The 27,267-nt window shown below is 62.6% G+C and overlaps 2 protein-coding genes and 1 long non-coding RNA gene across 3 annotated transcripts; 1 reads left to right on the plus strand and 2 right to left on the minus strand.

Annotated features, from left to right (window-relative positions):
- Nucleotides 1-224: 224 nt before the first annotated feature.
- LOC133235603 (uncharacterized) lies at nt 225-7,946 on the minus strand. Its single transcript, XR_009732601.1, has 2 exons — nt 4,567-7,946; nt 225-4,157 (listed from the first exon to the last, which is right to left on the minus strand). It is a non-coding gene; the product is annotated as an uncharacterized LOC133235603 (long non-coding RNA).
- A 6-nt stretch (nt 7,947-7,952) lies between these two features.
- Nucleotides 7,953-14,195, plus strand: GATA2 (GATA binding protein 2). Its single transcript, XM_061397294.1, has 6 exons — nt 7,953-8,036; nt 8,695-8,971; nt 9,364-10,005; nt 11,391-11,536; nt 13,330-13,455; nt 13,804-14,195. The coding sequence occupies exons 2-6, from the start codon at nt 8,743-8,745 to the stop codon at nt 14,101-14,103; spliced, it is 1,443 nt and encodes a 480-aa protein (XP_061253278.1). The 5' UTR covers nt 7,953-8,036; nt 8,695-8,742; the 3' UTR covers nt 14,104-14,195.
- A 431-nt stretch (nt 14,196-14,626) lies between these two features.
- LOC133234961 (splicing factor 3A subunit 2-like) lies at nt 14,627-26,309 on the minus strand. Its single transcript, XM_061395657.1, has 4 exons — nt 26,265-26,309; nt 26,051-26,179; nt 19,435-25,958; nt 14,627-18,663 (listed from the first exon to the last, which is right to left on the minus strand). The coding sequence occupies exons 1-3, from the start codon at nt 26,307-26,309 to the stop codon at nt 24,789-24,791; spliced, it is 1,344 nt and encodes a 447-aa protein (XP_061251641.1). The 3' UTR covers nt 14,627-18,663; nt 19,435-24,788.
- Between the last annotated feature and the right edge of the window lie 958 nt (nt 26,310-27,267).

The following is a 27,267-nucleotide window of genomic DNA, read 5'->3' on the forward strand; positions in this document are numbered from 1 at the left end:
CCCGCTCATCTACACACGCCGGGCACACCCGGGGACACACACTTGGGTGCCTTCGGCAGGCAGGCCGGCCGGCGGCCCGCGCACCGGGCGCCCGAATGCCCCCCGCGGACGGCTATCTGCCTGCCCATCAATGCGCGGATCTGCGGTGGTAAATGATGCATTCGATGGCGGGCGCATTTGTTGTGCGCGCTCTGAAAGGGCTCCGATAATCTGGAAGGCAGAGATAAGGAACACCATTTATTCCGCGGCACTTTGGAAACAATTCCCTAACCCTGTACAGCCCCATTCTCGGGCAGCCTCCGGGAGCCGGGCAGATAACGATTGGCTATTCATTATCTTCGCCGGGAACAAAGATTAGCCGGCCGAGATGAAAAATTACCCCCGGACAGCGGCGCAGCCCCGCGCGGACCCCCCTGCCCGCGCCTTGGGGCCCCGCCCGCCCGCGAGCTCCACGCTCACGCCCTCCCGGCCGGCGGGCCTGGGCACTCGAGGATGCTCGGACGTGCGGGGAGCGGGGCACGGCTGGCGGTCCGTCCCCTTCTGCCACCCCGCCCAGTCCGTCTTTCACGTCCCTCTCCCGCCTCTTTCCGAGGGGCCCTTTCTCCGCTGGCCCTCCCCCCGAGGTCTAGGAGCCCCTGGGGTGCCCTCCTATCTCTCTCGTCTCTCTGACCGCGTCTCTTTCTGGTTAACACTTTCACTGCTTCCCTTCCCATCCCTCCAGGCCTTTCTGCCACTGTTTTCTTTTCTTTCTGCTACTTTTTGGTCCTATCCCTGAGGGTCCCCTAACCCTCCACCAGGCCCTCTATTGCTGTTGCTATTTACAGTCTGTCCTGGGGTCTCCCTGCTTTGTCCCCTTTACCTGCCTCTCTGGACCTTTCTAGCACAGATTCTCCACGTCTCTCCACCCACCCCAGGGAGGCTCCAGCCGAGAGGGGAAGGGAGATGGTAATTGGGGTGAAGAGGGGGAGCTCCCCCTCCTAGGGAACAGGGCAGACTAAGAACGGCCCTGTAGACACAGCGCCTGCTGGGTTTGTGGGGGTGCACTCCTGTGCCCCCCACCCCATCCCCCCCAAGGAGGCCACCTCATTAGAGCAGTTATTCAGCATGGCGCTGGCTTTGGCAGATAAGCCTTATCAGCTCATCTCCCCCTCCCACAGACAGACAGCAAGTGCCCTCACAAATGGCACCCTGGTTCCGCTGGCGGCCTGCCCTCCCGGTCAGGGAAGGTGCGCCGGCCGGCAATCTGGGAAGACGCACAGTGTCACCCAGAGACACACTCCTCCGCAGCCCGCAGACACAGAGTAACACTGGGAAGAGTCGCACGCGGCTCGCAGATAGATCCGAGCACACGGATGCCCACAGCCCAGTTCATAGACACAGGGGACCCAGAGACACCACTGCTACCGCCCCACCCCTGTGTGTGTCCTCAGGGATGTGCAGCAGCGTGTAGACAAGCACTTGGAAACACCCACTTCCTATCGCAAGGTCCACGGTCACACTGGCCTCACAGATACACAGGGGCACATGTCCAATTCCAGAGCTACTCCCTCCCGAGTGCACTCGCGGGGTCGCACTCTGAAACAGCCACACACAACACACAAACTCGCAGGGACCCACAGAACAGAGACCAAGTACACAAAGCATCCAGGACCCACAAGAGGAAGCAGACAGATTCATAGCCTCAGCTTTGCAGACTTCCCTTCCAGTGTGCTCACAAATGGCCACAGACACACACGGGCACTCAGCCCAGAGGACTCGCACAGGCAGCGCAGTCACCACCAGCTTCCAAGAAAGGCCCCCACACAGCGGACGCCCGCTGGCCTGGCAGCTGGGACGCACCTCCTCTCCGGGCACCTGGGCAAGCACTTCCCAGTCTTCTGGAGGCAAAGTACTTTGTCTTTGGGCCAAAGGTCCCAAAGGGCACTTTCACTCTCCCTGGGCACCTGGGATGGGACTCCAGCCACCGTGCTGAATCTCCTGGTAGGAACTTTGGAAGTTCAAGAACTGGCCTTCCTAGCTCCCAACCTCAGGAGTTTCTTGGGTGAAGACTCCCCGCTCCTCCACCCAGCCTTCCAAGAACAGCTCTCTGCCCCCACGGCTCGCTCACTCCAGGGCTCTCCTGGGAAAGGCCAGGCGGTGCCTCAAACTCCACTTCTGAAATCCCCTGGCTGCTCTGGAGTTGGGGTGGGCTATAGGTGGGCCAGGCTGAGGGCTTTGTTTACACCCAGCCTGATCAGCCTGGGAGTGAGGCAGTCGTGTGAATGCCAGATGGGTGTCAAGCTACATTTGCGTGTGTGCACGTAGGTGTGACCCAGACCTCCTGCCTGAGGATGTCCATCCACGCCGAGTGTGCTAATGTGTGTGCTCGGATGTACGTGCGGCCGTGTGACTGGAGGTGGGTTGGAGGAGGAGGAGCAGGCATCTGTGTGCGTGCGTGTGTGAGCGCGTGTGCCCATGTCTCTGGAGGTCCCAGGGGAGAGTCTCCGAAGACAGACCGCCGGCCTTTCTGGGTGCATCCCAGCGTATGCGCCCCTGCCAGGGCGGGAGTGGGCTGGAGTGGAGGCAAGTAGGGAGAGGCGTCCTGAGTGCCCACCGCCCACCAGCCGCCAGTGGCTGGACCAGGGAGGCTGGGCGCGAGCCCCGGGCACCCTCCTGCCCCTCCGCGGCGCTCCCGCCTCCACCCGCCCGCCCACCAAAGTGATGTCGAAATAAAAGCAGACCGCGGCGGCGGGGGGCAGGGAGGGCCAGCGCCGCCCGGGCTCACCGCTCACGTCTCCTCCTGGCTGCCGTCGCCCCGTCATCCACCCCGCAAACAAAAGCCTCCCGCCGCACACCATGAGGCCGCTCTCCGCGCCGCCCGGGCCCCGCTGGTAACGCGGCCTGCCCGCGGCTCCCTGGTCGCCCTGCTCCGCCCCGGCCCCGGCCACCCGGGGGCGCCGCCCACCGCATCTCGCTTGGTAAGTCGACCCTTCGCCTGGCCAGGGCCCTGCCAGCCCCCAGGCTCGGCCCACCTGGCATCCTAGTCGAGCGGTCCGCCTGGCCTGGTGCCCCCAACATGTGAGCTTCGGGGCTCGCTCTAAGAATCCGAGCGCCTGGAACCCCAGGTCATAGGGGCCCAAACCGGAGAGCGCGCTTGGGGAGTTGTGGCCAGCAGGCCCGACTCGGGAGGGAGCCTTCCCATTTCTCGGACGGAGCCGTAGGCCCCGGGTTCCCGGTTGCTCCGGGAGACGCAGAGCACACCCTCCCGCCCCAGCCCCGGGGCCGGGCCCTTTGTGTTGGCCGCCCCCCACCTCCAGGCCGCGGCGGCGATGCGCCCGAGCCGGGCAGCCGGTCGCGGGCTGCACCTGCCGGCTGGCCCCGTGCGCCGGCTTTGCGCGGCTTAACCCGGCGCGCTCTTGCGTGCGCCCCCGCGCGCCGCGCCCCGCGGCCCTTTATCTTGTGTGGCTGGGGTGCGGGTGGGGAGAACCTGGGGTCTGGAAGTCTCCCCCCTGCCCCATGCCGGAGTCGGAATCCTTTTAGTGGAATTTCAATAAGAATGGGGCCGCCGCCGGCTCGGGGATCTGCCTCCGGGGAGGCGGGAAGCATAGACGGCGGGGGTCTGGGTTTGTCTACACCCAGGGCATTTAGAATCGTTCCGCAGAGGTCAGGCTTGAACTCCAGGTTGCCCCAACCGCGAGGGGAAAGGTCTGGCATTCAGGGCCCCCGGATGCTGCAGCCGCTCCTTTCCCGGAAAACACGGAAGGAAATTCGTTGTTTTGGAAAAAGCCAGGTCTCCGGGGGTCGGGGACATCTGGCCGTGAGCTCTGGTCTATGCAGGCTTTTCGCGCTGGGATTCGTTCATGAGTAGGCAGGATCCAAGAAGCAGGAAGGGCCAGCGGCGGCCCGGGCGTCTGGGGCGCGTTTCCCAGCCGGGTTGACAAATTGCAGACAAATTGCATCTAACGAAACGGATTTACCCGTTGTCCTATCGCGGGGCTGCAGGGCCGCCAGGCCTCAGAGCAAACCGTGGCCGTTCGCGGAGGAGGGGGCACCACGCTCGACTGTCTGCAGGTCTCAGCAGGGCTCCACGCTGTCGGGCTTGGAGGTGGCGGGTAGAACCTCCCAAGATCTCCCGGGAGCCTGGGCCCAGGGTGCAGACACACGTAGAATGTTGGGCCCTGGTGTTTACGATTCAAAAAGGCCCAGAACATGCAGGGAGTGAGAGAAGCAGCAGGGAGGCAGGAGGAGAGGGAGAGTCGGAGTTTACGGGGCTGGGAGTGAGCTTCAAAGAGCAGGGGCTCCGCACGCACGGGGGTGCCCCTCTGGAGGATGGCTGAGGCCCGATCTCAGGCCTTGCCTTAGAGACTTCTGAACCCCTCTGGCCAGAGCAGTCCCCTACTCCTCCTCAGGACCCCTCAAGTCACACTGCAGGAGTGGAGCTGGGGGGCTACTGGGTGGCAAATTAAATATCTCTATGGAAGGCAGCCGCTAAGCAAATGGATTTCTTTGAGCGCCCTGCACTGCTGGCCAATTAGATGCCCACGGGGAAAGGTGAGAAGAGAGGTTACAAAGAGAGGGCGAACTTACAGTCCCCGAGGGGAGCGAAGTTGAAACAAAGGGCGGGGAGGAGGCTTGCCCAGGATGGGGGAGCCCTGGGCAGCTGGGCGCGGGGCTGAGGCTCTGGATGTCTGCACTCCCAGCTCCCTGCGAAAGCACCCAGACACCGCTGAGCCACACTCCACCGGAAAGTCTCCAGTCATTTGGAAAAGGTCGTTAGAAAACTCAGTTTTCGCTGCTGCCCTTCCCCAGTCCTTTGTAAAATCTTGTTCCCATGTAAGGAAAGGAACAGCTTCAGTGAGACCAAAGGGCAGCGACCCGCATTCGCAACAATCCTTGCGAGTGAACCAAAAAAAAAAAAAAAAAGAGAGAGAGAGAGAAAGAAAAAGAGAAGAAAAAAAGGAACACGTGCCTCCAAAGTGGGTGTCTGGAGACCCCCAAAGTCCAAGGCCCTAAGTTGACATAAATCCGCTCTCTGCAGCCCCGGATCCCCACCCCAGCCCAGCCCATCCTAGGAGCTGGGAGCTGCCTTCAGCCTCCCTGGAGGTTTGTTCCCTCAGCAGGGATCCCATGGTCTGACTGCTCAGTCGGGGAGGCCCCTGGTTAGCATCCATCGGTCTGTCCAGCCGACACACGAGGGACCCCCCATTACTGGCCGGCTGGGGGCCGAGCTGCCTGGCTCCCTGCTTTCCTCTCCCTGCCGGTTCGTTCCTGCGGGAGAAGGCAGCAGTCCCGGGTCCAACGCAGGGGCTCAGTTACCGTGGAGGCCGCGGCCGAGCAGGCCGCCTGCCCGCCTGCCTTCTCTGGGAAGGCGACCCCACGTTCCCGGGAGACGGGGCAGGGTCCCTCTTTCCCTTTTTTCTTCTAGGCCGGGATTGCGGGAAGGGGGGCTGGTGCGGCTCTCCAGAGGCCCCCCGCTCGAGCATTGCTTAACTGCGCTGCTAAGCTCCTCTTCCCGGCGATTTTCTGAGCCGCCGAGCGGAGTAATTAAATCCCCCCGTTCGGGCTTCGAGCTGCGCCGGGCCGGCGGGCAGCGCGGGGCTGCGGCTCGAGCAGCGACCCACCGGGCAGGTCACTCCATCCCTGCGGCGGCCGGGACGCTGCCCCGGAGGGGCTTCAGGCTGCCCCGGAGGAGCTTGCAGCCTAGCTCGCGGTTATGAAACTGCAGACCCATCCAGCCCCGGAGATCATTTGAACCGCGCTTTGAGGGGAAAAAGGCGATTACCTGCTCTCCTGAAAGCTCGGAACGACAGTCTCCCCGCGAACCGACGCTGGGATCGCGGTCGGCGGTAAGCTTCCGCTCGGCTCCGGCGTTCACCGCCTGGCGGCCGGCCTGCGAGTCCGGGGCCTCCCGCGCTCCATCCCCGACTTTGAACTCCATGGGGCGGCCTTGCCGGACACCGGGGATTGTCCCCGGTGCCGCGTTGTCTTTGAGAAGCCCCTGCTGGGCTCTGAGGCGGCAAGACAGGCTGGAGGTTTCGCTGCGATCGCGTTTTACGCGTTGATGAGTCGTAAGCTACAGGCAGGGAGCAGAAACAGACGTACGGAGAGACCGCGGGTCCGGGCCAGGCCGCGCGCGTTTCGGGCGCGCGAGCCGGGAGGCGCCGAGGCCACTCACCTGCCTGGGCCGGCAGCCGAGGCTCGGCGCTCAGGGCCTCGAGCTCTCGCTCCCGGCTCCGGTGCGTCTTACCCGGCGAGCGCCGGCCTCCTCTCCCGCGGAGCGGAGTTCCGAGAAGCCAGGGCCCCGCGCGCCCCGGAGCGGGAGGCGCGGCCAGCGGCCAGGGCAGACGGGTTCCCAAGGGCCAGAGACGCTCGGGTTCCCTCGGCCCAGGCCTCTGCACCACTGTCCCCCCCTCTCCTTTACCTGCGCCAGGGCCTCGGACAGAAAGGGCCGGCGGGACGCCGAGGCAGGGGAAGGCTCCCGTGGCGCTGCCAGAGCTGGCCTTGGAGGGGGTAACGGGGGCATGCTGGCGGAGCCCGGCCTGGCCTGGTGCCCCCCGAGCCGAGGGGACCGAGGGCTTTCCTCCCTCCTCAGATTATTAAAAAGTTCATTTCCTGGCGAATCGGGTGACGTCAGGGGCCCGGCGTCGCGGTGGCGGGGCTGCCGGGCCGGAGAAGCGGCCTCCAGTTACCCAATTACCGACTGTCAATCCCGCCGCCCCTCCCCCCGCCTCCCGGGGGTGGCCGGGACCCCGGCCCTCCCCCCTGCCGCGGGCCCACCTAGCATCCCTCAGGGCTTCTACCCCCAAGGGCCGTGGGCCCAGCGAGGGGAGAGGGGCTGAGGACGTCGGTGACTCCCCGTTACCCCCGCACCTGTTCCAGGCCCCCTCCCCAATTTCCTTTTCCCGACCCACTCCCTAGGCGCCTCGGTCTCCTGTCTGTACAATGGGAGTGAGCAAAGACAGCGGCGCGCGGGGCCGGGTTCACCCGAAGCTGCATCTCCGGACTGGACGTTTGTGGAGAGCAGTTCCAGGTGGCTGAGGTCTCAGTTCTCAGACCACCGTCTCCTTCTGCCCGGGGGACGCCTTAGGGACCCCCCCCCGACTCCACCCCCCAGGAAGAAAATGCCTCCTCCCGCCCCGAGGCGTCTCCTTCGAGTCGGCGCCGGCGCCAGTCCGGGTCTGCACGGCCTCGCCCCAGGCAGTTCGGCCCGTCGGTCTGCAAAGGCCACGCCCGGGAAGGGGGCGCCCCCTCCCCCCTCCCCGGAGCCCCAGCCAGGCCACCTCCACCGCGTCCAGCGGTCCTAAGCGGCCTCTCGCCCGAGGCCCAGGTGCCCACGGGAGGCCCTGGAGTTCCTGCCCCTCGCTGCTCCTGACCCGCAGCTGTCCTCCGAAACCCTGGCCCCCGGTCTGGCCAGAGTCCCCCTTGGGGGACGGAACGGCCTGGGGAGGTAGGTGGACCACCGTGGCCACGTTCAGTGGTAAAGGAGGCGGGGTCCGAGAGAGTGGACGGACTGGGGTCCCCGGGAGAGGACACCGAACGCCCAGAGGGTGCGCGGCCCAGGCTTCTGGGGAGGGGGCCGGGTTGGAGGTTAGTTACTGGGAGCAGGGCCCGGAGGGTAGGGGGACCACGAGGGCCCGGAGAAAGGGGAGCAGCAGCTCGCCGCGGGGCGCGGGTCCTGGGGCTGGGGGCGTCGGCAGCAGGGGCCGCCGGGAGGGGGCGGGCGGGCGCTGGGGGCGGCCCGCGGGCGCGTCCGGAGTCCGCGGCCCGGGAGCCGCGGGCCGGCCAATGGGGGGCGGAGGCTGGGCGGCGCGCGGCGCTGATTGGCTGGCGCGCGCTTCTTAGGCGCGCGCGGCCCCCGCTTCATGTCTGTGCCGGAGCCGCGAGCTGGCGCCAGCTCGGCCGGACGATGCGGAGCGGCCGGAGCCGGGCGGGCCCGAGGCCGAGGCGCGCGCTGCCCCCTGCTCGCACCCCGTGAGACCCTCCGGCCCTCCGGACGCGCCGTCCCCGAGCCCGCGCCGCCCGCGCCGAGGCCGCGCCCCTCCCGCGCCGCTGCGTCTGTAAGTTCGGGCTGCGAGAGCGGGCGGGGGGTTCCTGGGGCGCGCCGGGCTCCGAGAGGTCATTGCGGGGGCCGCGCCGCGGGTGGCCGCTGTGCGGAGCCGCGGTGAGAAGTTCGGCTTGTGTCGCCGGGGAGCGCGCGGGGGGCTGGCGCTTGGCCCGTGGGGCTGCGTGCGTGTGTGTGCGTGTCTGGGGGGGAGAGGTCAGCGCCAAGAGTAGTTCTATGAGTGTCGCCAGCATCGTGCGCCCCGCGGGGGCCCCCCCGGGCGCCGCGCTTTAACTTTTTAGTCTGTTTATGCGTTTGTGCACAGGGATGGTGCGGGGCGGCATGGTGCGGGGCGAGATAGGGGGTGACTAAAGTGCGGCTCTGTACGTGCGTTGGGGTCACTGGTGCCGGGGTTTTGTCCCCGCGTGTGACCCCGTGCTCAGAAGTGTGTGGCTCTGGGTACCCGAGTCACGGTGTGAGCGTGCGTGGCTGAGCCGGCCCCCCGCGCCCCTCCTTTCGTTTTGAGCTCTGGGCTTTCCTCCCACCCGGGACTGGTCCGCGGCTGAGCTCGGCTGGGGCGCAGCGGCGCGCGGGACGCCTCACGGTGGGGCTTGGGGGTGTCCGGCCGCGGCGGCGCCCCTCACGGCCCCCCTCACGCCCCCTCCGTCGTGCAGGCGCGCCGCCACCGCCTCCGCGCAGACCCCGCGCCTCCGCCGCCAGCCATGGAGGTGGCTCCCGAGCAGCCGCGCTGGATGGCGCACCCCGCCGTGCTGAACGCGCAGCACCCCGACTCGCACCACCCGGGCCTGCCGCACAACTACATGGAGCCGGCGCAGCTGCTGCCGCCCGACGAGGTGGACGTCTTCTTCAACCACCTCGACTCGCAGGGCAACCCCTACTACGCCAACCCGGCCCACGCGCGCGCGCGCGTCTCCTACAGCCCGGCGCACGGTGAGCCCCGGGCCCGAGGGTGACCAGGACCCGGACTCCGAGCGCCCGGCGCTGGACGCGGGGAGGCCCGCTGCCTGCTTCCCGGATGTGGGGTCCGCAGCAACCGGGGCCGCTGAGAAATCGGGGCGGGAAAGGAGGGGGCAGCGGCCTCTTGAGGTTCTGGGACCCCTGGGGCTTCTGCCTGTTTCCAGCTGACCTGCGGGGTAGGGGGGCCCTCCCGGCTCGTCCAGGGGCTCCTTCTCTGCCACTTGTCCTTCAGCTGGGGACTGACGTTCCTGGTGAATTGTAGGTTGGGGTGTTATGTTTCCAGTTGTCTTTGGGTAGGGGTCGCGGCCGTGGGGCGTCCTGGCTCCCCCAGCGCACCCTGACGCCCCCTTCCCCCTCCCCCGCAGCCCGCCTGACCGGAGGCCAGATGTGCCGGCCGCACTTGCTGCACAGCCCGGGGCTGCCCTGGCTGGACGGGGGCAAGGCAGCCCTCTCCGCGGCCGCTGCGCACCACCACAACCCCTGGACCGTGAGCCCCTTCTCCAAGACGCCCCTGCACCCCTCGGCCGCCGGAGGCCCCGGGGGGCCCCTGTCCGTGTACCCGGGGGCGGGGGCTGGGGGCGGGGGCGGCAGCGGCTCAGTGGCCTCCCTGACCCCCACCGCAGCCCACTCGGGCACCCACCTCTTCGGCTTCCCGCCCACGCCCCCCAAGGAAGTGTCTCCGGACCCCAGCACCACCGGGGCCACCTCGCCGGCCTCCTCCTCGGCAGGGGGGAGTGCCGCCCCCAGGGGGGACGACAAGGATGGCATCAAGTACCAGGTGCCGCTGGGCGAGAGCATGAAGATGGAAGGCGGCAGCCCCCTGCGCCCGAGCCTGGCCGCCATGGGCACCCAGCCTGCCACTCACCACCCCATCCCCACCTACCCCTCCTACGTGCCAGCTGCCGCCCACGACTACAGCAGTGGGCTCTTCCACCCCGGAGGCTTCCTGGGTGGCCCGGCCTCCAGCTTCACCCCGAAGCAGCGGAGCAAGGCCCGCTCCTGCTCAGGTGAGGCGAGGGCCCAGGGCCTCCGGGGAGTGGGGAGGGCTTGCACTTCGGTGGGAGGGGGCTGAGACCTGGGCGAGGGGGCGGCCCAGGTCTCTCTGATCCGGGGGTGGCTGATGGCCCCCGACCGAGCTTTGAGTCCCCAGAATGGGGGAGAAGGTGCCTGCAGACATTCTTAGGTGCTCCTGGTGGCCCCAGAGTTTGCTTCCTGTTCCCATTCCTTACCCTCCCCTCCAAGGTGGGCCACTGCCCACCCAGGGGTCCCCTGTCCCTTCCCTGAGCCTGAAGCGAAGGTTCTCACGACTGTGTGAGAGAGAACGCCGGGTGTAGGGAGCGCGGCCTGGCGGCTCGGATGTGTGTGTCCGTGTGTCCCTGAACATCGGTGCTGCGCTGGGGGCCCTCTGCCCTCCTCAGGGCTCTAGACCCTTAAGGAATCTAGATCTGCAACTCGATCAGGGATCTCATGGCTCCCAATCTCCCTGGGAGAGTTCCCCCGAGGCCAAATTCCCGGGACCAGCTCGCTCCCTGCCCCCTGGCGTGTCCTTCCCTCTCCCTCCCTGCTCGGGGGTCAGGGGCTGCCTCTGCCCGGGGCTGCCGGGACTGGCTGGAGCCGGCTAGGGAGCAGACGCGGAGGCTGCTGTGGGGCTCCCGCCGTCCTCACCTCCTTTCAGCCCCTTCGAGAGCACTTTCAGCACGTTCGCTCCGGAGTCCAGCAGCCGCACGCTCCTGCCTGTGTGGGCTGCCAATTTAAAGGACGTGGGGAGAAACGTGCAGGGTCAGCTCGCACTGAGGCTGCTGCCCGTGCCCACTTGGGTCTTACGCTGGGGGGCCCTGTCTGACCAGCTCGCTGGTCTTTTAAATTGTCCTTTCTCTCAAATTGGTTTTACGTTCTATTCGAATTCCAGATGGTCTTCTCACAACAAAACAAACTAGCACCACCAAGAGCCGCCCCGCAAGGTCACTCAGCCCGCTCGGCCTAAAAACGAAAGGGCTGAGTATTTACTTCTACTTCGTTTGAAACAGCAGCAACTTCCATCCCAGTCCAGGGCCTTGGCGGAAGGCACGGGAGGCTGGGGAGAGAGACGGAAGTGACCGAGGACGGGGGACGGAGAGCAGAATCTGAGGGCCCGGTACAGGGACCCAGGAGAGGCAGGCGCAGCTGGGGAGAGAGGACGGGGCGGAGAGGAGAGGGACTCGAGGGGGCCCAGCCTCCGGCCCGGCTCGAGCTGGTGCTCTGAGCGGAACCCGGGGGCCTGCTCCCCTCCCCACCATAAGCTGCCCTCTGAATCCCACCTCCTGGTCCCTCTCCAGCCCAGCTGGAACTAAGAGTCCGCAGGCCCCTGCAGCAGCCTGGCCCGTGTGACCCTGTGTCCCCTGTCCCCTTGCAGAAGGCCGGGAGTGCGTCAACTGCGGGGCCACAGCCACCCCTCTGTGGCGGCGGGACGGCACCGGGCACTACCTGTGCAACGCCTGCGGCCTCTACCACAAGATGAACGGGCAGAACCGGCCGCTCATCAAGCCCAAGCGGAGGCTGGTAGGAGCAGCGGGGGGCCTGGGGGTGGGGGAGCACCCGGGCCGGAGCGTCGACCTGGGCCGAGCCGCAGTTAATTACACACAAAAAAACAAGCCTTCAAATGCAGCTGCTGGAAATCTTTTATCATGAGAATCACTTGCTTGGCAGTTGGGGCAGCCCGGCTTTTTAGGCTAGATTCTTTCCAGGCCAGGTTTCCCCTGGGCAGCCCACCTGGTATGTTCAGGGATTCCCCCCCAACACCACCACCGGAGCAGAGCATCCAGGGGCCCAGGTCCCATCCCCTGGCCTCTGTTAAACTTTTAAAAATAGGGCCGTGAAGTCATGTTCCCTGTAGCCCGGGGCTGCTCTCCCTGGCTTCCCAACACACAGTCTCCTCGTGCTTATTTAAATAAAACACACACACCAACCACCAAAAAAAAACCTGCCCTTTATTATTTTTCCATGGAGTCACCTATACTGTGTATTTTCATTTGAGTGATTTAAAAAAAATGCCCTTTCGGATCTCCTGCCGGAGTTTCCTATCCGGACATCTGCAGCCGAAAGATAAGGAAACTTCGCGTATCTGTTTCCGGACTCCGCGAGTTTTCAGTCTCTCTCCTCGGCTCAGTCCTGCCTCTCGCTGGGCTGTTTTGAAATTTCTAATACCCTCCACTCTGCAAATAATGCGTAAAATGCTAAGAATAATAAATATATTTTTTCAGGGCGAAGTGATTTACGAGGGAGGCTTAAATCGCTTGCCGATTCGGGGGCCCCTGGTTTTTTTTCCTGGAGCAAGGGCGGGGTGAGGGCCCGGGCAGGCGGAGGATACGAGGCCAGCCCCTGAGTCAGAATTCCAGCTCCGGCTGCTTACTCACCCTCACCCCTCCCCGCCCGGGGCTGCAGGCTGGCCCCTCTGGACCAGGCTGGGGCCAGGGGTCACGCCTGCCCCTGCTGGCCTGGGTTCCCCGCCCCCAGCCCGCCGCCCACCGTTCCCTGGGATGTGCTGCTGCTGTGGGGCTGGAGAGGGTGTCTGCTTTCTGGGGTGAAGCTCCTCTCACCCCGCCTCTGGGGCGCCTGCTGCTGCCTTCTCCAGGAGTCCGGTGCTCCAGGTCAGGCCTGTACTCCTTGAGGGGCTGGGGGCAGTCGGGACCCTGGGGACTGGGGGACAGGTAACTGGACAGGTAGATCGGCGTTGTCCAGTAGGTTGTGACTGATGGATGCCTTCTGGGTGTGCACCATCCATTGTGGTAGCCTCCAGCAGTGCTGTGATTAGGGATCCCCTCAAATGTGGCCGCTGCGACTGAAGAAACTGTATTTCTAACTTGCTTAAACGGTAGTCCAGTTGAATTTAAATGGCCATGTGGCCAGTGGCTACTGCGCTGGGCGGTGTGCAGCGTGACTCCTGAGCGTTTCTCCTCCCTGCCCTGGGCAGCTGAGGGGCCCCGTCTTCTGGCCCTGGGGCTTGGACATGCCCAGGACTGTGGATTTTGTGGGAATTGCAGCCCCAGCTTGAGGCGCCCAGGGGCTCCCTCTCCGAGCCTCGGTTCCGTGTGTGGCATTCATGTTCAGAGGGCTGGGGGAGGTGGCTGCTTTCCCCTTGCAGCTCTCGCAGCCCCTTCGGTTCTGAGAGCGCTTTAGTCTGAAGTTCTGTGATGGTTTAGGTTTCTGATTCTGAGATGCGGAGACTCCTGGGCGATTTGCGCTCCTGGGCTCAGTGGGTTGGGGAAGGGAGCCAGGGTGGTGTGAGGGTCAGGAGGGAGGTCGCGGGGGCCGTGGGAGCCCAGCTTGCCGACCCTGCCCCGCCCCGCCCCCAGTCGGCTGCCAGGAGAGCAGGCACCTGTTGCGCAAACTGTCAGACGACGACCACCACGCTGTGGCGCCGGAACGCCAACGGGGACCCCGTGTGCAACGCCTGCGGCCTCTACTACAAGCTACACAACGTGAGCCGCCCGCCCCGCCCCGGGGACCCTGGGGACCCGCCTGGGCCGCCGTCCCCGGCGTGGCTTGGCTTGGGAAGCGAGCGCCAGAAGGGCTTCCCACGAGGGGGGCGAGCTGGCTGGAGGACAGCCCCCTGGTCGGGCATCTCTGCTCAGAAGCAAAGCCTGCAGTGGGTGGGCTTCTGCAGGGTGGGGAGGGGGCAGCGCCCTACAGGCGCTTCTCTTGGCAGGGAGGGCGGGAAGGCCCTGGAGGCCAATGGGCCTTCGGGAGGGGCCCCCCTGGCCAGGCTGGGGGCGTGGTCTGGCCGGGAGGGGAGCTCCAGCCTCTGAAAGCTCTGCGTGGGCCCCCAGGTGAACAGGCCGCTGACCATGAAGAAGGAAGGCATCCAGACCCGGAACCGGAAGATGTCCAGCAAGTCCAAGAAGAGCAAGAAGGGGTCCGAGTGCTTCGAGGAGCTGTCCAGGTGTGTGCAGGACAAGGCCTCCCCGTTCAGCGCCGCCGCCCTGGCGGGGCACATGGCGCCTGTGGGCCACCTGCCGCCCTTCAGCCACTCCGGTCACATCCTGCCCACACCGACGCCCATCCACCCCCCCTCCAGCCTCTCCTTCGGCCACCCCCACCCATCCAGCATGGTGACCGCCATGGGCTAGGGACCGCCCCACGGACCGACAGAAGGACGCCAGGGACGGCGCTCCCAGGGCGCGGGGGACCCAGTGCCCAGCTGGCCGGCCCACCCCAAGACCGCGGCCCCTGCCCGCCCAGCTGGACACGCGCGGCCTCACCTGTGGGCGCCCTGGCCACCACTGTGAAGCCGCTCCCGGGCAAGCCTGGCTGCACCCACGCGGGGTTTCCGCCGAGGACTGTAAGCGTAAAGGACAACTCTGAAGAGACGCGAGTGGGCGAGGGACACTCGGGGGCTGCGGAGAAGGCAGGGGAGCAGGCGGAGGAATTTATTTGGCTCAGGTTTCTCACGAGGATGGGGAGACTTGGTTCTTGGGGCCAGGTGCCACGTGGCCAGCCCGCCTGCCCGGCTCTGGGGGCAGGTCTCTAGGGGGACCTGGGCCCCCTCTGCAAGCGCCGAACCCAGCTGGGCTGAGCCTCTCCAGGGGGGCTGCGCAGGCCCCGGAGGGCAGAGACAATCAGGGGCGGCCCTGTGTGGATTCCCAGGCCAGGGCTGGGTCACAGGAAGGAAGCGCTTTCTTGAGAGGGGAAACGTCTCCCACATCGCTCTCTGGTCCTGAGGCTGGAGCCAGCCTGGCCCGAGCGCCCTCCACGGCCCCGAGCCGGTGCCACCGCCTCGGCCGGAGACGCCCTGTACATACGTCTTTTTTCTGCTAGCCCCTGAACCCCCCTCTTCTCCAACACCGACGCAAAAAAGAAACATATAAAAAAACAAAAGGAGAAAACCTGCATAAGCTTAACTCGCTGACGAGTTGTTTTATTTTTAAACTCTTTGGGTCCAGTCAATTGTACGTGGCCACAAGAGCCCTTGCTGTGGAACAAAGAAAACCTACAAACCAAGGCTGTGGCTGGAGAGACTCTCAGATGGCACCGTCTTCGGACGGGGGCCGGGGCTGCTCCAGGCTTCGGGGGGCTTGCCCAGCAGGTGGGGCTGCCGGGGCCCCGCTGTGCTGCGCTGTGGGTGTCTGGACCCTTCCCAAGGTACAGCTGTACATAACCGTGTCCGGGCGGAGAGTCTGCGCGGCCGCGGCGGCTGGCGGGGGCCGGCCCAGGAAGAGGACTGTGCTGATGTAGGCCAAGTGCAATAGGGGGCACCACAGCCGGAAGTAACTTATTTTGTACTAGTATCTGCATAAGAAGAAGAATCGGCAGTATTTTCTGGTTTTATGTTTTATTTGGCTCGTTTTATTTTGGATTAGTGAACTAAGTTATTGTTAATTATGTACAACATTTATATATTGTCTGTAAAAACTGTATGCTCTCTTCCTACTCCTTCAAAGTGAATACTGTTAAGAATAATAAAATACTTTTTGTGAATGCCTCTGGCCTGCCTCATGGGCTCACGGGGCTCCTGAGTCCCACCTGGGTGTGGAGATTGTTAAGAGCCAACAGGTCCTACAGCCCTGGGATTCAGATGGAAGGGCTCCTGTGCCTCCCCTGAACTGTGCCACCTGAACTTCCTCACCGCCTGGTGGGGGTCCTGGGGTCTCCGTGCATGTGGGGGAGGCTCAGGGAGGCTGTGGGCTCTGCACCCTTTAGCCACATGCTGGCCCTTTTCCTAAGGGCTCAGCAGGGCTCAGGGAAAGCCCAGGGGGTGGCTCCCCCTGCCATCCTCTTGAGCTCCTGTGTCTGAGCTCCCTGCTCACCACTGTCCGTGTGTCCATGTCCACCGGCAAACCTGCTTACCGGTGTCTTTGACCACTGATGTCACTGAGTGCTGTTCTCTAATCAATGATTCTGGTTACTGGGGACGGTCCTCATGACTGACACTCCTGATCAATGACACATCTGATCACCAGAGCCTGTGACCGTAGACATCCGCTTACTAACAGCCGATTGCCCAGTCGTGATAGCCGGTGTTTCATCGAGGCCTCTGCTCGGGGCTGTGTCCGGTCACTGACTGTGCTCAGCAGTGTCTCCAGCGGCAGGCCCCGCTTGCCGGTCACGTCACCTAACCACCTCTCACCACCCATGCCACACCCACTCCGGCAGTGTCCCCAGCCGGGCTGCCAACGCCCCTGCGCCCAACCACCACCTTGCCGTCACTACTATCCCGGGTCATGCAGGGTGTGGTCACCAGCGTCACCGATCAGGACTTTCCTAATCAGGGACGGGTCTGATTGCTCATACGTGATCAGCATCCGTAGGCCCACGCTACCCCAGCACCAGCGTCTCTCAGCAATGTCCTTGGTCACTTGTCTCCAGTGACCTCAGGACCACTGCCCCTGGTTGCGGAGGGGCCTCCTTGCCATCAAATCTTCCAACTGCCCAGTGAGAGTCATCGCGTTCAACACGGGTGACTGCCAAGTCTTCCCTTCCAAGTCCCCGATGACCAGTGTCTGTCATCTCCCATCATCAGTGGCAGCAACCGCCAACCTCACAGGTCCCCGGCAACACCTCAGTCTCTAACCATCAGGGCCTCGATCCCCGGAAGATCACACACCTCTGGGTAGTCGCGGTCACTGACTCGAACCCACTCTTGGTCTCTGATAAAGTGACAGTGATGCCCCATCGCCTCTTCACTCCCCACAGCCCCACTGTGACTCGTGGTATCTGCGACCAAGGCTCCCTCTCGCCAGCAGGATCTCTGACTCCCCGAGGTCACATTCCTCCTCAAGTCTCTCTGCTCACCATCCATGACCCCGACCCCCACCGTCTCTGTTCCCCGGGTCCCTGGCGACGTGTGTCTGACGGCCATCTATCTGCTCCCAGGCCCTCATGTCCACTGCCCAGGAGGCTCCCCCTTATCCGCCTCAGCCCAGACTGCAGGCTGGAGGGTGCAGGCTTGGGTGCCTGCTGGGGCTCTCAGATGACCACCCCTCCAGTCAGGACAGAGGGAGGGGAGTGCCTGCCTGGGGCCCTGACCCAGGCTGCCCCTGTCCCTGCTGTGCCCCCGCTGTGCCCTCCGCCCGCGCCCTCGCTGGAGCAGGAACAGCCCGCTGTGTAGTTGGGGCGGGCTCTCAGCAGCTCCCCTCCCGGCCACAGGGCTCGGCCTCCCCTCCCAGGGTCTTGCTGGCCTGCGCCCTGGCTCCCGACTGCAGGAGAGGATGTCTCACTTGGACAGTGCATCGAGCATGCACATACGCCTGGCCCTGCTGTGGTCTGGGGGTTACGCAGCCCACAAGACCAGCAAGAGTCTCTGCTCCCAAGCAGAGGCCGTTACAGACTGTGAGCGGCATGGCGACCCCGCCCGGCCTCTGGTCAACAGGCCCTCCACCCAGAGTCCAGGGCCACCGCCTAGAGCCCGGAGACTAAGCTGCTGCCCGAAGCACAGGGCACAGAGCCTGACCCCCGACCCAGAACTTAGCACCTACCTGCGGGAACTCAGCCTGAGGCCCTGAGCCCGGACCTCAGAATCCGGGCGTCAGAGCAGAGCCCAGAACCCCCGGGGCCCTGCTGTGGGCCCCAAGCCTCAGTCCAGAGCTTGCAGCTCAGAACCAGAGCCCACTCCCGACCCAAGCACAGAATCCACAGCCCAGGATGACCCCTGGAAGAGGCCTCCCTGTCCCCAGCGCTTCTCTAGCAGACCCCCATCTCCCTCCTTCCTTCTGCCGCTGGAGTCCCTGCAGGGGCCTGGGCCATGGCCGCGGAAGGTGCCGAGAGCCGGCTAGACGCTGGGCTGCTGGCGGGAGCTTCTCAGACACCCATGAACCAGACCAGGTCACTGATCCCGCACATGGGAACTGGCCCTGTTGGTTCTTGGCGTGGGGGTGGGCCCGAGACACATGAGGCTCCTTGCTGGGGGGGACCTGTTGCCAGGACTACGGGTTTGCAGGGCAGGGGGCTCTGACAGAGCTGGGTGGAGGGTGGCGGTGGGGGCGTGGTGCTGAGGGGGACGGTGGCCCCCGCAGTTGGGGGGCGGCTCGTGCTGGCTCTGGAGGCCCAGCTCCCAGGCCAGCAAGTGCCTCCCGAGCAGCAGGCCCAGGCCCAGGGCTCCTGTCCACACCGCTGTTCCCAACCCCCAGCGACGTCTCCCACAGCCCAGGGTCATTGTGCTGGAAACAGTTTCGATTCTGTGGCCGCCGAGCTCCCAGGCAGGGCGGGCGTGCTGCTCCGGGCGCCGGGGCCTTTATGACTCTGCGGGCGGCGCCGGGCGCCGGGGGTGGGCCAGCCTTTGTTCCATCTGTTTGCACCCAGGGGGGCAGGCGGCCTGGGCCCTTCCTCCTGCGGGGCCCCTTCTTCCCATTTATGGGAGGAAGGACCCAACCCCTCCTTGTAATTCTTACAGTCCAGCTCGGTCCCCAAAACCCTCCTCCCCACTCCTGGTGACCCTCCGCCAGGAACAGGGCAGGGAGCCAGCATTCCAGGCCCCAGGGTCCCAGACCGACCCCACCCAGGGGGAACTAGGCGTGGGCGGGATGCCTGGGCCCAGCTCACCTGGGAGGAAGGGAAGGTGAGCCACGGGACTGTCCCGGGGGTGGGGGGGGTGGCGCGTCCTGAGCCGCGGCGGCCGGCACATCAGAAGGCGGCCTGGCCTGTTTTGCTTTTAGGCAAAATGATGAAATGATTCCGAACTTTATCTGGAAAAACTAACAAGACCAGCAGAACAAGTCAGAAAATTAGGGAAAAACAGAGCACAGAGTGTGTGTGCGTGCACGGCTTTCCACTATTAAACACGATTCTCTCAGTCGTTCAAACCTCGTGGCTGGGCGGACAGAATAAGCCGATCAACGGCTCAGACTCGTGTAAGTCCGAAAGAGACCCGATTATTTACAAGATAACGGGTGATCAACGAGGTATCCTGCATTGATGCAGGGTGCAGGGCTATTCAGTCCCGGGGGTCGGAACACCCAGCCGGCAGCACCTCCACGGATGAAGGCCTGCTCAGGTCTGGGACCAACGGCCTGCGGGCCGGACCAGCCACCGGACAAGTTTTGTTTGGGCTGCACCATGTTTGACAAAAATATAACTGAGTTGCAAATACTTCTAAGTTAGGAGATTCAGGGAGTTCCCTGGCAGTCCAGGGGTTAGAATTCCAGGCTTGCACTGCCTTGGCTTGGGTTCCATCCCTGGTCAGGATACTGGGATCCTGGAAGCCGTTTGGCACAGCCAAGAAAAAAAAAAATGGGAGATTCACTTAAAAAGAGGCCGAAGAGCTGGCGCTGAGGGGCTGCATGTGTGCAGGGCCATCTCTGCACTGCTCCCCTCAAGCCCCACTCTGTCCTCACCAGGCCCTTCCCGCCCAGGCCTGTCTGGGTCTTGGGGACACGGGGCTTGAGTCCCAGCGTCCGTCCCATGGAGTCTGTGCTGCGTCCTGACTTCTCAAGGAGTTGTTCTCAAAACCATTCACTGCAACCTACCCAGCTGGGTCACCCGGGCTGGTTCTCTGAGAGATTGGCCAGGGAACACTGCGAAGCTCTAGGTGAAGTCTGGCCTTTGAAAGAATCAAAGAGAAAGAAGGGCCCATTTTAAGGAAATGTGCTAAGCTTGCAAACCTTCTGGGGCAGGGAGGGAGTGGGGATGACGCCTGGGGTCGTGCGGTGCCTCTGAAATGAGCCCTGAGACCACATTCCAGCTCCAAGGCTAGAGCGCTGAGTAATGTTCCCAAAGAGGCTGGAACAACCCACGTGCTCAGGAAGAGGGCATGGTGAGATCTGCTCACTGAAGAAGTAAAAGCAGGAACTCGAGCAGGCATTATCGGCACCCATGCTTACAGCAGCTTTGTTCACGGCAGCCCAAAGGCAGAGGCAGCTCAAGTGTCCGCAGACGGATGCGCGGATACAGGAAATGGGGCCCATCCACACAGTGGAATATTACTCAGCCTGAGAAAGGAGGGGAACTCTGACGCCCGCTGCAACACAGACAACACAGATGATGAACCTGGAGGCCTCCGTGCTCAGCGACACGAGTCAGTGACAGAAACACACATACTGGCTGACCCCACGTATCTGAGGCCCCAGGAGCTCCCAGATTCACAGGGACAGAAAGCAGAGGCCGGTTACCAGGCTGGGGCGCGGGGGCCGACGGGGACAGTTTCGGCTCGGCAGACGCAGAGGCCCTGGATGTGACGGTGGTCAGGGCGGCATGTGAACGGGGAAGCCCTTACGGCCGGTGACTGGACACGTTACAACGGTGACCTTTACGTTATGCGTGTTTTACCACAATAAACAAAAAGGAGGGAGGTGCGGGAACCACAGGACACCCACTAGAAAGCCCGAAAATGCCTCCTGAAGGCTCTGCTCTGAAGCCGACCGTGTAGGAACCACAGGACACCCACTAGAAAGCCTGAAAATGCCTCCTGAAGGTTCTGCTCTGAAGCCGACCGTGTAGCACGGTGACAACCATCGCTGCAACGTCTGGGGAAGGAATTGTCCCCAGACGCTAACAGATGGTGACGTCTCTGTGACAGGTGATTTCTCCTTCTTCTCCCCATTTTCCAACTATTCCGTAATGAGGTTTAATAGCTTTAAAAATAAACAGAATTATTTAAGACTAACCATTGCAAAATGGGAGATAAAAACTTTGCAATTGGGCTGATATGCAAAAGCTCAAAACAAGAAAACGCAACATGTAATAAAAAGACAGCTCCCTGCCGCCCCGCCCCCGGGGAAAAAAAGAAAAGAAAACAGGCAAAGGAGATACCAAGGGGTCCTTCCCAACAGACATTAAGTACACAGCTAGCAGTCATCTGGACGGCTGCTCAACCCCAGACAGAGTCACGTCCACACAGATTTTGCACAGAGGCACCACTTTTAGCCTCTCCTCTCAGGAAGACGGCAAAGGCCAGCAGACTGTAGGAACGGCTGCTGGCATGTGCCACCTGTGGGAATGTTGACTGGATTCCACGTGCTCCCTGGCCCAGCAAGCTCGTCTCAGGAGCGCTTCACAGAAACACTAGAAATAAAAAGTTCAACTGCAAGGGTTTTTTTTTCTGGGAGGGGGAAAGGAAAATACAGAACAATATATAATGCGTGACTTTTTTGTGTTAAAAATATTTGTGTGGGTATATAAAGAAATCTGGGGAGACATGCCTCATGAGTATAGTTGTTACTTCTGGGAAGTGTGAGAGGCCACGGGTGGGGAGACGGTACTTTTCACTTTATAAATTTGTGTTATGATCCTAAGCTGCCACTTACGTTATGCAGAAAATAAAGAATCATTATTAGAATTTTCTCTTTGCTCTGCCTTGTTTCTGGTCGGTCTCTCTCTCTCAGGGGTTCTCCCCTTCAGATCGGCCTGGAGAACACCTCTTCACCCTTCAAAACCCCAGCCAAAGATCCTAGAGGAAGCCTTGCCTGACTTCTCCCTCCCCTCAGCCCCTCAGGGCTCCTTGGTCCCTAACAAAGTCGCTACCTGGCTGTGGGGCAGACAAAACGGCCTCTCCCTTGCTGTGAGGCCTTGAGCAAGTGACTGTCCCTCTGAATCCTCACTCCTCATCAATAAAGGCATACCACACCTTTCAGGGCTGGTGAAAGGGTGATGAGGAAGGCCAAGGGTCCTCCACCCTTGGAAAGCCCACCCAAACAGGAGACGGCCTTCTGGGGCCATTTCAGCTCAGGGGGCTTCAGATGGAGCCCTGGGGCTTGTCTCCACCTAGGAGGCTCACGTGTTTGGCGGCCTCTTTGTTCTTGCTTCTCCAGGGCACCTAAGGCTGGCATGGACAGGAGTTTGTTAAGGCGACAGCCCTGGCCGCTCAGTGGGTGCTTTCCACGTTTCCCCCTGGCCTGCCCCCAGCAGGGCGGGGTGCCCCCAGCGACCCTCCTGCATAGCTGGGGACGCTGGGGACTGCTCCCCAGGAGGGGCAGGCAGGATGGCTCCCACTGGCATGCAGGCTGGAGCTGGGGCTCCTCCCCAGAGAGGGGACTTGGGGGGCCCGGCCCAGCTGCTTCCTTCCAGCTATCTGGCCCCCTAGCCCCTCACCCCAGCCCTAACGCAGGGCTCCGGGGGGGACCCTGGGGAGATGCCGGCTTCTTTCTTCTCCCCACCCCTCCCTCCACGTGTGGCTGTGCCGATCTAGGGAAGGCCGTGATCCAGGCACAGAGTGGATGCTGGGGGAGGCCCCCGTCCGTCCTCAGGAGCGGATGCTGGGGGAGACCCCCCATCCTCAGGAGCAGGCACGCAGATCTACAGACACACGCCCCCCTACGCCGCCACCGCGTGCCACCCGGCTCCGCCCACACCCAGAGGCAGCACCGTGGCCACCTCTGTCACTCCCTGCCCGCTGCTCGGGCCCTGCCACCTGTCTCTTCTGCCATGGGGTTCACATGCGACCTTTTCATTTCAATGGTGAATACCCAGAAGGAGAGCCAACCACACAACACCTCCAACCCACTGCGGGATCCTTGCCTGGAGAATCCAATGCACAGAAGAGCCCGGCAGGCTACCGTCCATGGGGTCGCAAAGGGGCAGACGCGAGTCAAGTGATGAGCACGCAGCCCACCCGGTACTGGTTTTCTAGTCTATGTAAGAAGCCGCCACCAACTCAAGAGCTCAAAGGTGCGCGCGCATCTGTCCCACCGTCTGTGGATCAGGAGCCCGGGGCAGGGCGGCTCAGCGCTCCACGTGGCTGCAGACAAGGTGCCACCAGGGCCGGTCTCTCAGCAGAGGCTGGACCGCAGACACACCCGCCCGGCTGCCAAGCTCCTTGACTTCCCCGCAGCTGCACCATCTGGCAGCTCCTCCTTCTAAGTTGGCAACAGACTCTGACGGAGGGACCCACTGGGCAGAGCCTATATAAAGCCCCACAGTCCCAGAGCGACACTCCCCGTAAGTTAGAGCCCCCTCTTCTCGGGGGAGTGGGAGGAGCCTAGAACTGCAACTACTGAGTCAAGGGACGCCCCCCGCCGCCCACCTGGAGGCTGAGGCCAAGGACTTTCCAAACTTGTCCCAGGTACCATTCCCACCACGGGGTCCAAGCGCTTCACGCCCTCGCCGCCACTTGGTACGTTTTGCACACTGCATTTACACTAGCTTGCTGGGCATGAAGTAGTCTCTCTCGTAGTAGTCTCTTTCTGGAACCTGCAACTGATCAAGCCCCTCCCCTGCTCCTGATTCAAACCCTCCGCAGGGCCCCCCAGTCCAGGACACACCCACCCCTGGCCTGGCGCCCGCGCCTTGCGGCCCAGCCCTGCAGCCCGTGCCCTCAGGCCCGAAACTCCTGGATGTTTCGAGCTTCTGACCTTGTTAATTAGGAAATAAACAGCCTAACAAGTCACCTGTATGGTTTTAAATGTGCATATGACTGAAACGAAAGCCTCTGGTCCATCAGCTCAGCTCAGTCGCTCAGTCGTGTCCGACTCTCTTTGACCCCATGAATCGCAGCACGCCAGGCCTCCCTGTCCATCACCAGCTCCCGGAGTTCACTCAGACTCATGTCCATTGAGACGGTGATGCCATCCAGCCATCTCATCCTCTGTCGGCCCCTTCTCCTCCTGCCCTCAATCTCTCCCAGCATCACGGTCTTTTCCAGTGAGTCAGCTCTTCCCATCAGGTGGCCAAAGTACTGGAGTTTCAGCTTCAGCATCAGTCCTTCCAATGAACACCCAGGACTGGTCTCCTTTAGGATGGACTGGTTGGATCTCCTTGCAGTCCAAGGGACTCTCAAGAGTCTTCTCCAACACCACAGTTCAAAAGCATCAATTCTCCAGTGCTCAACTTTCTTTATAGTCTTAACTCTCATATTTGTACATGATTACTGGAAAAACCATAGCTTTGACCAAACAAACCTTTGTCGGCAAAGTAATGTCTCTGCTTTTTAATATGCTGTCTAGGTTGGTCATGGCTTTTCTTCCAAGAAGCACGCTTCTTTTAATTTCATGGCTGCAGTCACTATCTGCAGTGATTTTGGAGCCCAAGAAAATAAAGTCTCTCACTGTTTCCATTGTTTCCCACCTATTTGCCATGAAGTGATGGGACTATGATCTTCATTTTCTGAATGTTGAGTTTTAAGCCAACTTTTTCACTCTCCTTTTTCACTTTCATCAAGAGGCTCTTTAGTTCTTTACTTTCTGCCATAAGGGCGGTGTCACCTGCATATCTGAGGTTACTGATATTTCTCCCGGCAATCTTGATTCCAGCTTGTGCTTCCTCCAGCCCAGCGTTTCTCGTGATGTCCTCTGCATAGAAGGTAAATAAGCGGCGTGACAACATACGCCTTGACGCACTCCTTTCCCGACCTGGAAGCAGCCCGCTGCTCCACGCCCGGTTCTGTCGATTCTTGACCTGCACACAAGTTTGTCAGGAGCAGGTCAGGTGGTCTGGTGCTCCCATCTCTTTCAGGATTTTCCAGTTTGTTGGTATCACAAAAAGGGTTGGCCCCTTCAAAGCTGGCGGTATCTCTGTCCTCCCCAGAGCATGGGGCAGGCTGTGTGGGGTGGGGAGAGGGAGGCGACCCAGCTGAATCCACGTGTTAGGGGACATCGTGCCCTGACCCCCAGGCACAGCAGCGCGCCCGGCCTCGTGGGGGCTGTGCGTGCTTGCGTGCACGCGTGTGTTCACGTGCACAGGTGTGCCCTAGCACCGGGGGCCTGGCCTGAGCACACGTGTGCAGGCTGCGCGCCCTGTCAACTGCCCCGTCGGGAGGAGCTGTCTTTCTGTTTTTTCTTCACGGCACCTCTCACTACCTGACATTACACGAAACCTTCACTCGCTATCAGTTTCTCGTATCCTCTACACTGGGGTCACCTCCATAAAGGCAAGACCCCACTGAGTGCACTCACTGGCATATACACCTACAGCACCCAGCGAGGGCCTGGCACACAGCACAGGGGCGACAGGAGCTCAAGACGTGTTTGAGATGGATGGTGGGTGGGTGGGTGGATATGTGGGTGGGTAGATATGTGGGTGGATGGGTGGGTGGGTGGGTGGCTGGCTGGCTGCCTGGATGGGTGGACAGATATGTGGGTGGGTGGATGGATGGATGGATATGTGGGTGGGTGGATGGATGGATGAATGGTTGGTGGATGGATATGTGGATGGTGGGTGGGTGGGTGGATGGATGGGTGGGTGAGTGGATGGGTGGGTGGATGGATATGTGGGTGGGTGGACAGATATGTGGGTGGGTGAATGGGTGGATGGATGGATGAATGGATGGGTGGATGTGTGGGTAGATATGTGGGTGGATGGATGGATGGGTGGCTGGATGGATGGGTGGGTGGGTGATGGGTGGGTGGATGGCTATGTGGGTGGGTGGATGGATGGATGGATGGATGGGTGGGTAGATGAGTGAATGGGAGGATGGACAAGTAGATGGATGGATGGGTGGATGGGTGGATAAATGGCTGGATAAGTGAATTGGTGGATGGATAAGCAGATGGATGGATGGGTGGATGGACTTGTGGGTGGGAGGATGGGTGGGAAGATTGATGGATGGGAGGATGGATAACTGGGTGGGTGATGGATAGATGGAGGGAAGGATTGATGGATGGATGGATGGGTAAGTGGGTGGGCGGGTGAGAGGTAGATGGATGGATGGATGGATTTGTGGGTGGGAGGATGGATAACTGGGTGAGTGATGGATAGATGGAGGGATGAGTGGGAGGATGGGTGGATAGGGACCTGGATGGTGGGTGGATGATGCAGAGGAGGATGGGTAGATAAGTGGATGGGTAGATGGAGGGTGTGAACGTGTGCACGTGTGTGCAGGCTTCAGGCTTCTTTGTTCTATGCTTTTCCCAAAAAGACCTAGGAAATCGCACAGCGTGGAAGCTGCAGAGGCCCGAGGGTGCTGGGGGAGCTTCTGGGGGTTGGATTCTCCTAGATGCCTGGAACCGGCTGCGGGAACTGGGATCAGAGCCCTTCCCAGGGCTGCTGCAGGCGGGGCGGGGCGGGGAGGGGAGGGCAGCTTCCCTGGAGGCTGGCACACCTTGGAACTTGGGGGGTGGTCCTACATGTGACGCCTTCTCTCAGGCTGTAATCGCCCACTGGAGACTGGAGCTGAGCCTCCAGAGACCACGTGGCCCACCCCAGGGGTGTAACCTGGGTGGGGATGAGGGTGAGGATGCAGAGACCCGGTGGGCACGTGTCACTGGCGGGACGCTCCTCTGGAGGTCCAGGGGAGGGCCGGCAAGTCCGAGCCTCGTCTGTATGGAGGCCGTCCTGGGGTGTCTGGGGGGACAGGCCGCCCCCGCGCCCTCGCCCGCCTGGCGGCCCTGCTCCCAGCCACCAGCCTGTTCGTCCCTCCACCACTCACCCACGACTCCTCGGACCGCCCGTCCACCCCTCCGCCTTCACTCATCTGTCCAGTCCTTCCGCCCGCCCACCCTGACCTCGCCCCTCTCCCACACTTCCGTCATCACCCTATGGTGGCCGGCTCCTCCGCCGTCCGAAGCTGTCCTCTCAGCAACCCGACGGGGAAGATGCTATTCTGCCCCCGTTTGACAGAGGAGACCGAGGCCCAGAGAGGAGCAGTGACCTCCTCGAGAACGCACAGCGGGCAGACGGCGGCTGTCTGGCCCAATGGGCCGAGCGCGCAGCTTCCCCGCCCGTCCGTGCGTCCACCCGTCGCCTTCCGTCGCTCAGTCCCTGCACTCTCGCCCAGGGCTGCCGCCCATCCATCCTGGAGGTAATGCACTTAGTGCACCGGGGCCCTGAGGGGAGACAAGGCCTGAGCTGCCCATCTGGCCGGGCGGGGGGCAGGGGGCGCTGGGGGGGCTGCCCCAGGCCGGGCAGGGCTGCACGGGGCTGGGGGAATTAACCGAGTGACTGCCAGGATCATCTAATTAGGGACGCTAGTGATAAGCAGATAGGATCGGGGGTGATTAGAATCCTTTTAAAAAGCCACTCCATTAATTACAGAGACAGAGAGGGGCCTCTGGCCGCCGAGAATACCAACTGGCTGCCTGGCCGCCCCCCCACAGCTTGCCCTGGGGCCGCTGTGTGACCTTGGGTGTGCCCTGCCCTCTCTGGGTGTCCTGGCACGGGGTTGGACTCTGCCGGCCAGCGCCTGGTCACCCAAAGGCCTGTTTCTCGCCCTGGGCCGGGGCTCTGGGTGGGCCTGAGACCAGGGAGACCAGGGGCTCCCCAGGGAGCAGGAAGCCCTGCACAGAGAAGCCTCGCCACCCACGGGCGGTCCAGGCAGAGAGGAGGGTGGGGGCCGGCCAGCCAATGTTGGCTCAGCCCTGAGCCTTGGCGGATCTGCAGAGAGGCCTGGGCCCGCCGCTCCCACCATCTCCACAGACACTTCCGGCTCCTGG

The sequence above is a fragment of the Bos javanicus genome, chromosome 22, assembly GCF_032452875.1.
Source record: "Bos javanicus breed banteng chromosome 22, ARS-OSU_banteng_1.0, whole genome shotgun sequence".
Lineage (NCBI taxonomy): Eukaryota > Metazoa > Chordata > Mammalia > Artiodactyla > Bovidae > Bos > Bos javanicus.

Bases quoted from the DNA above. Each gene is read 5' to 3' on its own strand.
- LOC133234961 (XM_061395657.1), bottom strand. From the start codon at position 26,309: ATGAGTGAAGGCGGAGGGGTGGACGGGCGGTCCGAGGAGTCGTGG. The intron at 26,180-26,264 runs GTGAGTGGTGGA...CTGTCCCCCCAG, and splicing joins GGCGGTCCGAGGAGTCGTGG to ACACCCCAGGACGGCCTCCA. The intron at 25,959-26,050 runs GTTACACCCCTG...CGTCACATGTAG, and splicing joins TCACCCTCATCCCCACCCAG to GACCACCCCCCAAGTTCCAA.
- GATA2 (XM_061397294.1), top strand. From the start codon at position 8,743: ATGGAGGTGGCTCCCGAGCAGCCGCGCTGGATGGCGCACCCCGCCGTG. The intron at 8,972-9,363 runs GTGAGCCCCGGG...CCTCCCCCGCAG, and splicing joins CTCCTACAGCCCGGCGCACG to CCCGCCTGACCGGAGGCCAG. The intron at 13,456-13,803 runs GTGAGCCGCCCG...GTGGGCCCCCAG, and splicing joins TCTACTACAAGCTACACAAC to GTGAACAGGCCGCTGACCAT.